Genomic DNA, 15,000 nt, shown 5'->3' with positions numbered 1-15,000 from the left:
TGTTCTCCCTTGAACACCCAATCCATTCGGGACACACTCCCGCGGGTAACTGTTCTCCCATGAACACCCAGTCCATTCGGGATACACTCCCACGGGTAACTGTTCTCCCTTGAACACCCGATATTCGCCCTCGACCGTGGCGTACGACGCTATGTATGCATTCGACATCGACATGTTAGGTATTATTCAACATCTTTAACATTAGCTAGTTCAGACGAATATTCAACATGCAAACACACATCCCATTTTTTCAACACAAATATATTACAACCAAAGTTTATCATTCCAAAATTCATAGACACCTAATCTATTACAATATTGGTGGGGTTGCCCACAACATCTTGGACCGTCTCGGCAGCTACCTCATCCACAGCGATTGTTTCCACGGGTTCCTCGGCCACAACCCCCTCTTCATCCTCTTCACCCTCCAAGACAGCGTCTTCAGGGATTTCATTCAAGGGCTTCAACTGACCCTCATGTACATCTTTTCGGACATCAAATTCAGTTCCCTTGGTTGATACCTGGAGTAAGTGCCCGACTTGCCTCAAGGCCTTCCTGAAACCCTTGTTATGTTCCTCCATGATCGCATCCTTCAGCTCCTCGACCAACTCATCTTTTTCGGAGGCCTCGGCCTTCAACGCATTCCTCTCACGGGCCACTATCAGCATTGACCTCTTCGCTTGCTCCAGATCCCTTGCCATCTGGTCACGTTCCTGTTGGAAAGCTAAACCGGATTCCCGAGTCTTCTTTAACAATATTTCGCCCTCTTTCAGAAGCTCTTCTGCGCGCCTCTGCCTGGCCTCACAACTAGCATAAGCCTCGACAAGTTCTTTCATTTGGGCACGAGTTTTCTCTAACTCAGCCCGCATCAGACCCCTATCTGAAGCATAAGCCAGATGCCAAGCCAGCGCCTGCGATCGCGTGGTCATCTCCAGCAAGCTATCAGCAATTTGTTGCTCACTCATGTTTTCTATCACTTTCTTCTCCGAGGTGTCCATATTCAGATCCACCTTATGACTCAGCACGAAAGCGGGATCCCATACTCCAAGTGGGATGGAACGTTCAGTTTCCTCGACCACCTCCTTGCTTTTCTTGGATGCTTCGCGGTTGGTGTCGACTGTCTTTGCTTTCCTTTACGCATCAGAGGCATCTCCGCTGCTATCGTCTCCTCAGCCGACGCCGACACTACGAATGGTAAGGGACCAGCTGGTGCCGCCTGGGGACGTTGTGGCCCCACCTCATGTCTCGAAGATGATCCCGGATGGCTCACTTCAGCCCTCTCGTTGTCAATAGACTGAAACCAATTGCGGCCACTTCCTTTTCCCCCATTATCTCTGCAAACAACAAACCCATCCAAAATGGTCAGCCACGACAAAACAATTTACAAAAATGATAAGCAAGACACATACCAAACACCCTCGCCCCTGCGTCATCGAACTCGAGGCAATCTATAATCTGACGAGAAGAGAAGGGGCGTGGCAACGAGGTCAACACACTCAAAGCCTCCAACTCTTCAATCGTCATATTATCTTCAGACCACGAGGTAAACCTTAGAGGATCCTGCGTCCAATATAAGGGAAATCTGGGATTCCCCTCACCATCAAAAAAGAACCTTCGACCAACATCAGTGATCGATACCTTAAAAAATTTTTCCTTAAACCTCTATATGACTGCAGGTACAGCTCTAGTAGCGCGTTACCCGGTTCCGAAATCAATGACACCCATCCCTTAGTAGCCGCCGGTCGACATCTAAAGAAGTACAAAAACAAGCCTACAGTGGGCCTAATATCTAACGCCCGACACACTACAGCAAAAGCCTGCACATACCCCCAACTATTGGGATGCAACTGACTCGGCGCGACGTTTAGGGTGCGCAAAACGTCCATTTGGAATGTGGTAAATGGCAATCTCACATACAAATCGCCGAACAGGGCAGCATAACAATAGAAAAATTCATCAACAGCATTTTCCCTACCATAGCATACCCTTTCATCATCTCGGCAAGCTATCAACTTTACACAGGTTTGATACCCTAGGGTTCTCAACAGGCAACTATCCTCAATCCAGTTTGTTATTACCTCCCTACTCCTAAATTGACTCCTAAGTTCTTTCACCTCACGCGCCACCCAGGCATACTCATCTCCACTAATCGGAGACATTATGCGTCCCCCTGGACCTTCACCACACACATTTCCATAAATAAATGCCTCCTCACCAAAGGGTATCGTAGTAATTTCAGGGCATTCCGCCGTAGATGACGGCCCCGGAATATCGCCACCGGTGTTTTGCCCTCTTCCCTCCATGGTCAGCACTAAACACACTTAGATGAAGAAAATTTTAGGGTTACCTGGCAAAGTCTCGCAACAACGTAGGCAATGAGGATGGAGGGGACACAATCTCGCTCACGGTGCACACTGTCAAACTCTGTTCCTCTGTAAAAGTGACTAAACCCCCTTCTAAATCGTGTTCAAGAAGCTAAACCGTTTAGTCGCCAGGTGCCGTAGGATTCATTTCAATCTGACGGCCACTAATTAACGTCTCTTCACTTCCACTCAGGAGCGGGAAAACCCTAAAATTCGTAAAGCCACACGAGCTGTCACCCACGTCTCCTCATTTCCTCCACGTCTCCTCATTTCCTCCACGTCTCCTCGTTTTCTCAAACAATACTCAAAAGTCCTTCGTAACTTTGTCGCCCATTTACTCGGACTTGGGGGGCATGTACTATAGGATACCTAATCCTCCAACGGTCGACCAATAACCCGATGACATACGACCACATGGCGTTGTCGACCGCTTGGTGCACGACGTACGACCACATGGCGTTGTCGACCACTTGATGATCGACAATCGAATGAGTTCCGTACGACAAGTCGCCCACTTATGTCGACATGCGAGATGACCGACATATAGAACACGACATCGTGGTCTATCGGTTACAGATAAACAGTTACATATAATTAGCTAACTAATGCCGCGAATCACGGAAATAGGTGACTCAGTATCAGCACACGATCTAGCAGTTATAACTCCTACACAGTCAACTTCAGTAACTGACCGGATTATCAGGTAACCGGATCATCAGGTAACGGTTTATTTTACTTTAAATACACACAGCATACCAGAAAAAAGGTACGTTTTTCCCTAAGAAGAATTAAGAAAAGATTTCTTGATCTAATCACTCTCACTGACTTGAGCGTCGGAGTGCCTTTGCAGGTACCCAGCCCACCTTTACCCAAAGAACAGAGCGTAGAAAGAGAGAGGAAATATCATCACAGAGTTCAGAAGAAGAGGCGTCCGGTTTTATTTGGTTTGTATTTCGGTCTCCACATCTCTACTGAAACAATTATGTTTTAGATTATTACTATATTGGTGCTACTTAGACCCTCAATTTGTCACTCCTAACATGGTTTGGTCCGTACCATGTAGATTGAGACAAAAAAAAAACTCATAAGACCAAAAAACCTCTTATAAAAAAACTCACATAATCAAAATATTTATAAAAACCTTGTGTGTTAGGTCAATCCATAAACTTTTTCTTAAAAAAAATATTCATTTTAAATACAAGAAAATATGTAATTTATTGTAAATCTAAGTGTTATAAATCAAATGACATTTGATAGAATAAAAGTTATTGCCAAAAACATTTATAAAAGTTTTCTAAAAATAAAAAAGTAACAGTATTTTTATAAAAATGCTTAACTCATTGCCACATAAAACAGTTTAACAATTAACTTTCTGAGACTATATTTCAGTTTAAGAAAGTTGGATTCTACCTTCTTTAAATTTTCTTTTTAGAAAAATATTCAAAAACCATTTTAAAAAAAATTGTTTACTGAAAATGTTATTTATTTATTAAATACGTATCAGAAAAAGTAACAATAATTCACTTAGACCCTCTTTAAAAAAAAAAAATATAATAACAGTGATCAATAAATAATTAAGAAAATAATCAAATTATGGTTATAAATATTGAGAAATTTAAAAAAAAAAACGAGACCTTAAAATTTGGTCAAACATTTATTATGTTTCATATATTTCTAATTATAGGTCAAGTGACACCTCTAGTGCTAATCTCTTCTTATAAAGTATAGTTATTGCTATGCACAGTTATATACAATGTATTTATTGGTTAAANTAAGTGGAGAAACCAAACAAGTAAACATCATGTCTGATATCCTAATTCACTACCTTATAGACAGGTCCAAATCCACCTTTCCCCAGTTTTTGTTCATCAGAAAAATTGTTTGTACATTTTAGAATAGTACTCAGAGGTATCATAGGAAGGTCAGTGTTCATACTCTCCTCCTTTTCTGTTTGTTCTTGTGAAAATATTGAATTTAGTCCCTCCTCTTGTATAGTTTGTTTGTCTGCAAAGATGAAATTATCAGACATAAACAGGAAGTGATAGATAGCCTTGGCTGAGAGAACACTTTGAGTTATGATATGATTGGAACTTTATTTCTAGAAACACTTGCAAAAGAAGAAAATAAGAAATCAAAAATCTTTTCCACAGACTAAAATTAGCTTATAAATAAGTTAAACATCAACTTTTTTTGTAGTTAACAGGATAAAGCTTTTACAAATTAGTTTAACATATGTACATAAACTAATTCTAGTTTGTGGAAAAGCTTTATCTCATATTTCTTATATCAATTTTCTTCTCCTACAAGAGTTTCTGAAGAGGTTTATCCAACGTTCTTTATGCTTACCTTTTTTCCTTTTCAAGTAGCAGTAGTATATGCTGATAGCCAATAGAGCTAGTACAACAATTCCAGCTACGACAATGATTACTATAGGCCACCACCTTCTGTTATTCTCATCTGTGGCTGCATTATCTAGAGAAAATAGCAAGTTTAATTAGTGTAAAATGGTGACAAGTGAAAATATGTTTATTTCAGGCCTTATAAAAACTAAGGATCAAACTAGCGCAAGTTGTTGGGGAGCAAGGGGTATGAATTTTGAAATCTGTGACAAGACAACACTTTAACCATCAATCCAAATTTAGGGGAATGAATTTTCACTGATCTTATAAACCGTAGCAAATGAATGTCTCAGAATGAAGGTGAAAAAAACTGAACTCATACCTTGCTGAGGTGGTGGTGCAGAATCAGTACCATTCAAAAAGAAAGGCTGAGTTTCATACATAACTATACAACTTGGAGAAAAGATACGCCACACCTTCTTCTCCTGACAGCAATTGTCAACATCCTCAAGCATATTGCTCAAACATGTTCTGCATTCCTCAGCTGTAATGTCTCTGCTGCACTGCACCCAACCATACCTTCTCTGAGTGCCATTTATGTTGAACATATGTGTTCCAAACTTCAAGGATGCCTCTGACCCTATTTGTATCAAACCATTCATCAAAACCTGAGCATCACTGTCAAACTCTCCAGCACTAGTAGAATTCTGCGTGGCATCAAACATGGGAATCCTTGGCGTAAGGGTGAGATTTCCAAAGAAATTCTGGTTTGAGTACCTCAGAAGACAATAGGGATACCAGAGAATAGCAGAGGCATTGTTGGGGCAGTGCTGCATGAGCAAGATGCTAGAGTTTTGGACACAAGTGTTGCAAAGGCTGGTGTTCACATCACCACGGCAAAGGTAGAGTCCATAAACCATGTCTTGATTAACACCTGAAGTTCTATTCCCAAAACCATTGCTGGTAGCAGAATCAGATGAGAGGGAAGTGAACAAATTGTCGAGGTTGGTTTGGTAAGAAGCAGAGGGAGGAGCAGAAGATTGGTCCAAACAAGCATATCTATAATCAAGTGGTTGCTGTGAGTTGCTGCTGTTCTGAGCAGCAACAAAGCAAACAACGAGGTATACCAGTTTGATGATGAATAACCACTGATAGATCATTCTTCTTTTGCTGCAATCACCACTGTGTATCATCAGCATAATTATGTGAGGAGTGCTTCAGAGGCCTAGATTTCGAAGTTATACATCATCAATTTGTCAACCGTTTGACATTTGCTCATTTTCATGTTCTTAGCTTGTAGCATCAACTTTTTGACCCTCCAAAACGCAAAGTGTGAAACCCATATAGTATTAGAAAAATTCAAAAATTGGTTAATACTAAATTAACTTTATAGAAATTGTTCGGGCTTAATTAAGTATCAAATTTTATAATTTATGTATTTTCAATTGAATTTTTATTATATTTTATGTTTTTTATATTTTTATTACATTCACACTGGTAAAAGTCAAAATAATAAAAATCACTCTTAATACATTAAGAGTAATATTATTTAATATTAATCATAAAATTTATATCATTTTATACTAATCACAATTTATATTTTAAAAACAAATAAAAAAATAACAATAGAAAATTTATCTGTTTTGGAACTTAGCATTCCGTACAATTTTATTCTTAAAAAGTATTTCAAAAAATATAAAAAATAATGTTTAAACTGTTTTAAATATCAACTTTTTAAATAATGTAAGATTATTAGACAGAGTGTAAAAGTATTATTTAATAAAATCTTATTCTTATGTTCATTTTTGAATTTCGTCTAGTTTGGTTCATATTTGGAAGCGCGTTGGTGAGGCTTAGCCAGATAAGATAGAAATTTGTGAGATTGAAAAATCAAATAGCAGAGGGTTGGTGTTTATAACCAATGAACAAATAGTTTAATATTAAAAACATAATCATGGTCAACATTGGTACCTCTGATAAAGTTAAAACCATGTTTGGCATACAAATAATTGAGGTAATACACCATCCAATGTCTTCATCATGTTTGGTTAAGATATTCATAAATGTTGAAAGTATATGTCTTTGGATTGATGATCCAAACACTTTATAATTTATAATTTTTTATTTTAATTTTTTCTGGCAGATTAGGAGTATACTGAATGAGACATAAAAGAAAAATAAATGATTAAAGTATAATTTGGCTAAGATCAAGGAAAAATAACCAAATTATAAATTTGTCTCAATCTTACAAGAGATATAATATTTTGATATATATAAAATTTTATATTTATATGATATATATATATATATATACTTTTTTAAAATATAAAAATTTATTTTTTTATAATTATTTTATTTGTATATTATATTTTAAATGAATGTAAAAATTGTCATGTTAGGATGGAATTATAAGTCAAACTTAATTACAACATAATAGAGTATAGAGTGTTGGAAAGGTTTATTTATGAAATAGGATAAACCAAATGCTACGTCGTGTCATTCGTACTTTTTTCAAAAAAATATGTCATTCAATTCACCTTTTAAAGAAATAAGGAGAATAATGCATTAGTTTGTGTGATTATTTGATAACAATGTAAATTAACTTTTGTTAATAAATTATCTAAAAATTAATAAATATTTTTTAATTAAATATTCAAATATTATTTATAAATTATTATTGTTAAAATATAAAAATTAATTAATTACTTTATTTTTTATTTATCTGTAACATTTTTTTTTGTACATACTTTTTTCAATTTTATATCTTAATTAATCGTTATTTTAAATAAAAATAATTACATTACTATTTTTATCCTTTAAATAACTATTGGTATAAATTTACATGTGTTATAAATTAAAACTAATATTTTATTATTTTATCTTTTTAATAATTATTTTTTAATTCAAATAATTATTTATAATAAAGAATATTTAATAATAAAAAAGTATATAAATTATTTATTTTATAATTATTTGTGTAACATCTCAAAAATATAGTAATGAACTATATAGAAGAGTTATCACATATCTAATATGATACAATAGTTAGAAATTATAATATAAGTATAAACTTTACAATTATCTAAAATAACCATAGAATTTAAATTTTATAAACAGCGCGCCTAGTACAAAACTATATACACTATAGATCTAACAAATCTATAAAGCCGCATCGTCTCCATCTAACGCTTGCTCTAGGGAAACGCCATCTCTCTCTGCTCACACCCACAGGATGATCATTGCAAAAGAAAGAATACAACACATATAAAACACAAGCACAAACAACAGGGTAAGTTAGTTTAAATAAAACAATAATCATTATATTATTAACTACATTCATACAATCATACATAGTCATTCCATCACAAAACACTTTATGCATGACACTACACTGACTTTGACCATCCAGACTTAGAATGATTGTCGAGTTATGACGGGTTGTGCATTCAGGGTGGCTTCTACTGCTTTGCAAAGACATTGTCAATGGGTTTCACCCTACCACACTCATAAGCTTAGTCTGTTCCGGGCCTTGAAGCATACTAGAAACTTTCAAGACTAAGACCTCTTGCTACTCCTCACTACATGGATCAATCATCTCTATGTGAGAATGAAAGACCTTTGGAGTTTCAGGATAACCCCCAAGACTGAGGTCTTGCATTCATTCTAAACATACTTGAACCTCACCAAGAGGATTTGCTTTGGAACTTACTTTCACCACTTTGAAACTTAACTCATGACTTTGTTGCTCATACAACTCATACATAATCATACATCATTCACAATGAATTCCATTTACATTTCAAACAAATCAAGAATAAGAACAAGAAAAGAAAGAGTACTCAGAGATCTGGACCAGTCGCTTAGCGCATACCCTCGCTAAGCGACTACAGACTGTTCTCGCACAACGACCCAGCTTGTGCGAATCTACAAACAGTGCCTCCAGACTCTAACCCACTCGCTCATCGACCCAGCTCGCTGTGCAAAAGTCCAGATAGTGGTCTACACTTCCTAGTCACTCGCTGAGCGACCCTATTCGCTATTCGAATAAAACTCACAGTGCTCCCAGACCTCAACCAGTCGCTCAACGCACCTTCTTGATGTGCGAATCATCAAATAGTGAGCCAGCCTCCACCACCACTCGCTGAGCGACACCACTCGCTCAGTGAGTCTACATAATCTGCAACACCAAATTTGCATAATTACGCAACCTACACCAAGTTTACCAATTTCAACTATTTTTCCCAACTTCTAACTCGCCTAGATTGTGTTATATACCTAAATATACTTAATCAATGTTGTCTAAACACTTTTATCCTCAATCTAAACAAGTGGACTCAAAATCTCATTTAAAAACTTACAAAAACTCAACTTAGAGACTCAAATTGAATTCTACCATTTTTGACACAATTCCAAGCAACTTAGGGACTCTAACAAGTCTCAATTGACTTACCAAGACTATCCACACTGCCTATTTGCCCACAGAACCCCAAACTCAAATTTTCACTACTCCACTTCCTCAAATTGAGTTCTAACCCAAGTAGAACTCTACCTTATCACCATCATACACTCAAAACTCAGATTTATACCATTTTAAATGATAGAACATGAGTTCATACTAAATCTCAATTGTACAGAAACAATTCACCAACCATTTCTTACCATTTCCTTCCTCAAGACACATTTTAGACTAAAATACTTTACTATCAAAGTTACCCTTTTCTTTCAACAATTTCAATCAACACCAAATTCCTTCAACAGTGCAAATTCAACATCTCATACACACATACAAACAGATTCATCATGCATATCGACTACTCATCATCATAAAATCCATCAATTTCACTACAAAACCTAAATTATCACAACCGTCAAATTAACATCCACATCCAAACAATTTCATCTCCGCATACCATCAAATTACACCGCATACACACATTTGAAATCAATTAACTAACTTCCCTTACCTCTATCCAATTTGCACAACTAAAGAAATACCTCGACGAAGCTTGCACTGTAAGGAAACTCTAGAAAAACCTACAAATCACCGATTGGTGATAGGAAACCAAGCTTAGAACCTAAATTAAGCTAAGAGTCAAGAAAGAAGGGCACACTTCTCATGCAAAGACAAATTTCTTTGCACAACACAAATTCAAGAAAACCTAGAAAAAAGGAACGAAACTTACCTGCTCAAATCAAGAAATTGATCGGGCAAATAGGTGGACCTCGACGCCGTGATCGCCTAGGTACTTTTTGATCGTCAAACAATGGATCAAGGATTGAGAAAGAGTAGAGAAAAGTGAGAGAAAGATAAGATAAAAGTGTTTTATAGACATAAAAGTATTTTAGATAATGAACCGAGTTTAGAAAGTTTTATTTATATTATAAGATTATTTTATAATAAAATACTCTGTCTCATTATTTTAATACACTTATGTACTCTAATACTCTATTTTCTAATTTCTTACCATTTGTAATTACAATTATTTAAAAATAAAAAAAATTAACGTGTTTTCACTTGTTTGAATAATATTCTTTCAATTCATGTAATAATTATATTTAAAAACTTAATTTTGAAAACTCCAAAAATTATTTTAATTAAAAAAACCAATTTAAGTGTGATACGAATTTTTATGTACATTGTGAATTAAATGAATTTAATTATTGATTAAAATTATAAAAACATTTATCAAGTTCGAAATTATTGTTCAATAATATTTTTAAGATTTCTAAAATAAAAAATTTAAAAACTAATTAAGTATAAACTTTTCCCAATATAACATCTTCATAGATCTTGAAAAAAAAAACTGAATACAATAATGATTCAAACTTACTAGTAATTTTGCACCATTATTAACGGCAAGTACCTCTTGGAAGGGTCTTCTAAATAATTTTAAAAAGATATTTAGTTAAAGAAAATATAATAAAAGAAAACATGTAATTGTAATCTTTTATTAAAAAGCTAATCAGATCTCTATATATACTTTTTTTAAAATTAAACAAAGTTGATCTCTCATTGTCTTTTTTATGTTTAAAAGGTTCAATTTGTCATTTTCCTACTGAAAATATTTAATTATATAAATTGACATGCATTAACCAAATCATCAATTTCCTCTAAAATATAAAAGAATCTCGGAATTCATATATAAAAAACATCAAATAAATAAATAATACGTGAGAGAGAAAAAAGGTGCATAAAATAAAGATTAAGTTTAAAGTCAATGAAAGTTGTACATGTGTGAAATGATAAGCATGTCTCTCACAGCATACACATATATCAATATTAAAATAGCAACAAAAAATGTATATATAAATAACTCTTCATAATAGTATTCCCTCATATAGAATAATACAAATGTTATTAATCAATTATTTTAAATATTAGTTTGCAAATATTAAAACATCATTGCATTAAACAAGTTGAAAAGTTGTATAATTCTTTATAAATGGTGTCATTATTTCATATTATTATTTTTCTTAGTGTTTAAAACATGTATTATAATTATTTCTCAATTTGTAAATATTTTGTATTTTTTTATGTCTTGTTTTGTGATTATTATGTTTAGAATTGTATACATAAACCATAAGTTTCACTATTTAGTTATAGTAGACATTTCAACTCTCCTTATACTATGTTTTCTAAAATTAGTTGGAAAGGTAGTTGAAAATTGAAAAGGCAGCTGAGAGTTAAAAAGCTAATTAATAATTAAAAAACTTATCAATAAAATTATCTTAAAGTTGTAAAATGGTAAACAAAGATACAAATAACGATTGAGTCAAATCTTAATATTAAGTAATTACATATTTTTAATAATTATAAATATATCAATATTCATGGTAAAATAAATTAAAATTGTATTCGTTATTACTCAATTTAGGTTTGATTAGCAATAATAGAAAAATCAATTAACATCAATGCCCTCAAATACTTTTAAAAGTCTAAATTTGGTCATTGTCTCATGTAATTAATGTGATTATTAATGTGATTAGTTAATTTTTCATAAAATAATAGCTTAATAATGTAGTTTGAATTTTTAGCATAGGACAATAAATTGGAATATGTAAATGATCCATTAGCATCACACCTCACCTTTTGTTTTTCTTAAAGTTATTATTTATAAATTCAACTGTTAAATCATACAATATAATTTAATTCTTTGTTAATAGCTATAATAGTTGAAGGTCAACTTTAAATTTTACTTTGAACTTTGAAATTAGGATAATATTGGTTGGTCAAAGAAGAGTGTGAACTATTTTTAAAAAAATATTAATACCTCTTCCAACTAAATAAAATTATTTTCATATACACAGAATAGAGATTAAGCCTCTAACTACGTGATGAAGAAATAAAGTTATTTACTAATCATACGAGTTCTTTTTATAATTCTACTTCCATCTTAATTAATATTTGGGCAATATTGTTTTTTGTAAATCTATCCCCAAATTTTAAGTGTAGCCTAATTAATATTAAGATGTTATTCATGTTGCAAAAAATATCTTTAAATTTTAATTGACTTTCAAAACTTAATTTTCCATTTTATAAGTAGACACTCTAAACTTTAAATTCCATTTCAATTCATTCTGAAATTTGATTCTACTCATAAATATAGTTTACATTAATTTGAAGTTAAATTGCTAACGGGAAAGAAACTTCAGCTAACTATTTATCTTATATTTTAATTGTTCATTATTTTAATTTTTGTAAAAAAAATGCTTCCAAACATTAGAGCATAAGAAAATTAAATTAAATCATTTTTATCATTTTATATTTATATTTTTTTAAGTCTAATAAAATTTTATGAGATTTTAATAGAAAATGAAGAAATATTATTTTTTTAGTCCCATTTGTGATGACTATTTTTTATAAATTAAATGAAAAAAGTTAAAATTAGAAGAATAAAAAATATTTCTCTCATTAAAAGTTATGAAGATTGTATATAATTAAAATAAATTTATCTTTTTAAAAAAAATTATGTCATTTTCTCTTAATTTTTTTTGGGATCTAAGCACACATAAAGAAGATAAAATATATGACAATTGACTAGATCAAATTTTAGTCTTAAGTCTTTCTTTTTTACAATATCTCTAGTCTTCTATTTTTTTTTTCCGTGTGTAATCTTTGTAGTTGCATTTAAAACATGGGTCAAATAAATGAATTTCTACTATTTTAGATTCATAATGATATAACAAGTTAGGATTTTTTTACTTTTCTAAGTCTTTGGAGTAATTTTTATGAAAACACGTAGTTTTAAGGTAAAAAAAATCAACTTGATTAACTATTTTGAATATATATATATATTATATATATATATATATTATATATATATATATATATATATATATATATTGTGATAATACAATTTTGAATAGCTAAAACCCAATAATAAATACATAAAAAAAATTAGTTGTTTTTCTGATGAAATTGAAATTGAGTTATTCAATGTTTTTTTTGGATTATTTGTGAATTCTAATGATTAAATGAGAAGTGTTGTTTGTATGGATTATTTGTAAAAATTAGGTGATAAAAAAATTTATGATAAAAATTAAAATTGAAAAGTTGTATTTGATTGATGACAGTAATTTAGATTAAGTTATTGACGTTGTTTTGATCTCTAAAATATCTCAAGTTATATTGAAATGGTATTGTGGTTTTAATGTATTAAGTATTTTAATTAAAACAATTATTATAAAAAATATATTGTAGTAAATCGAGTGTTTTTTATAACATTTAAAGAATATTTTGTGGATGTTTTAAGCAATGGTTGGATATTTGAACAAGGAACACTAGTACAGAAAGGGGAAACGACACCGGTTCTTTTGTGTCATAGACAACGGTTTCTGAACCGAAACATATCTAGGCAAGGTAAAAAGTGATAGCCTATTTGCCTCGGTTCTTGGACCGAGGCATAAAAAGACAGAATTTTGACTCGGTTGAAAGTTAACCGAGGCCGTAGGTTCTTTTTTTTTTATTCATTTTATTCTTTTGTACACTAATTTTCCAACGGTCTCATTCACGTGCACCAGCATCCACTCCACTCTTCTCATACTCTAGTGCTGCACATTTCCTTTTTGTCATTTTCCACGTGCCCTTGTTGCTGCTGTCCATCACGTACACACATTTCTGCTGGACATTCTACTCATTTCTTTTTGGACACCATCCTTTGCTGGCCGGAGCTGGAGCTGGAGCGTGAAGTGTAGTGTGCTTGACTTCTACCATGTCGTCACACTCCTTCTTCTTCTCCACGGGACACTCTTCTTCTCCAAAGTTGGCGGCGGCTCTCCCTTCTTCAATCACCATTCAAAAACATCATCAACCAGCGCTCCATCTTCTTCCAGCCGCTCCATCTTCTTTTGTAATTGATCAGGAGCAATCCAGAACAGAGAACATATAATTGATTTCAAAATTAACATACCCAATTGAACATCAGAAGGAGCACTTTTAACATACCCAATTCAATTCAAGATCATAAGGAGCAATCCAAAACAGATAACTGATTTGAACATACCCAATTCAAAATTAACATACCCAATTGAACAGATAACTGATTTTAACATACCCAATTCAAGAGCATCCACTCTCCGAGCTCTCTTCGCACTTGGTAAGCCGCAACCTTCTCTGCATACCAATTCAAGCATCTTCTCTGCACTCTCTCATTTCGATCATTGCCACTACACGCACCTTCAAAGTGTCCGGAACCTTCACATGTGCCACCTCCACAAACCCCTCTCTGCTTCCACACCTGGACAAATTGCTCTTCCGCATGCAACCACCCGACCCATCTCGAAGAACCACTCCCTCTCGGACCTCGGTTCGAACCCCGACAAACAATCCCCCGCCTGAAGGTTGATGCCTCCCCTTCTCGCAGAAACGCTACCGCTGAAGGACGTCCTCGCTGCGACCTCGCCACGACCTCGCCGCCACCTCGTCGTGCCTCGTCGCGCTTGCCGCCAACATTGAGTCTGTCGTGGTGAAGAAGAGAGAAGAAAGAAGATGGAATTTAAACTCTTTCAGAAACCCCACCGCTGCAGAAACGCCATCGGTCCAGGATCCCCTCGCCGCGACCTTGCCGCCATCACGTCGCCACCTCGCTGCGGCCTCACTACGGTCTCGCTATGACCACGCCGCGACCTCGCTGCGATCTCGCCGCCACCTTGCTGCGACCTCGCCGCCACCTCGCCATGCCTCGCCGCACTCGCCGTACTCGCCGTACTCGCCGCACTCGCCGCACTCGTCTGCCGCGGTGAAGAAGCTTTATGCTGCTTCTGGGTTTCGTAGAGATGCTGCCTCTGGGTTTCGTAGA

At 34.1% G+C, this 15,000-nt stretch overlaps 1 protein-coding gene across 1 annotated transcript; it reads right to left on the bottom strand.

The window, feature by feature from the left end:
- Nucleotides 1–4,176: 4,176 nt before the first annotated feature.
- On the bottom strand, nucleotides 4,177–5,970 carry LOC124849234 (antimicrobial ginkbilobin-2-like protein). The gene is made up of 3 exons (XM_088109446.1): nucleotides 5,085–5,970; nucleotides 4,710–4,835; nucleotides 4,177–4,367 (listed from the first exon to the last, which is right to left on the bottom strand). Exons 1-3 carry the CDS (start codon nucleotides 5,899–5,901, stop codon nucleotides 4,177–4,179), a joined length of 1,134 nt encoding a protein of 377 aa, XP_087965572.1. The 5' UTR covers nucleotides 5,902–5,970.
- Between the last annotated feature and the right edge of the window lie 9,030 nt (nucleotides 5,971–15,000).

The sequence above is a fragment of the Vigna umbellata genome, chromosome 3, assembly GCF_029865625.1.
Source record: "Vigna umbellata cultivar VRB3 chromosome 3, Vumbellata_1.0, whole genome shotgun sequence".
Taxonomy (NCBI): domain Eukaryota; kingdom Viridiplantae; phylum Streptophyta; class Magnoliopsida; order Fabales; family Fabaceae; genus Vigna; species Vigna umbellata.
Note: the sequence above shows the minus strand (reverse complement) of the source record. Positions and strands in the feature narration are given on the sequence as shown.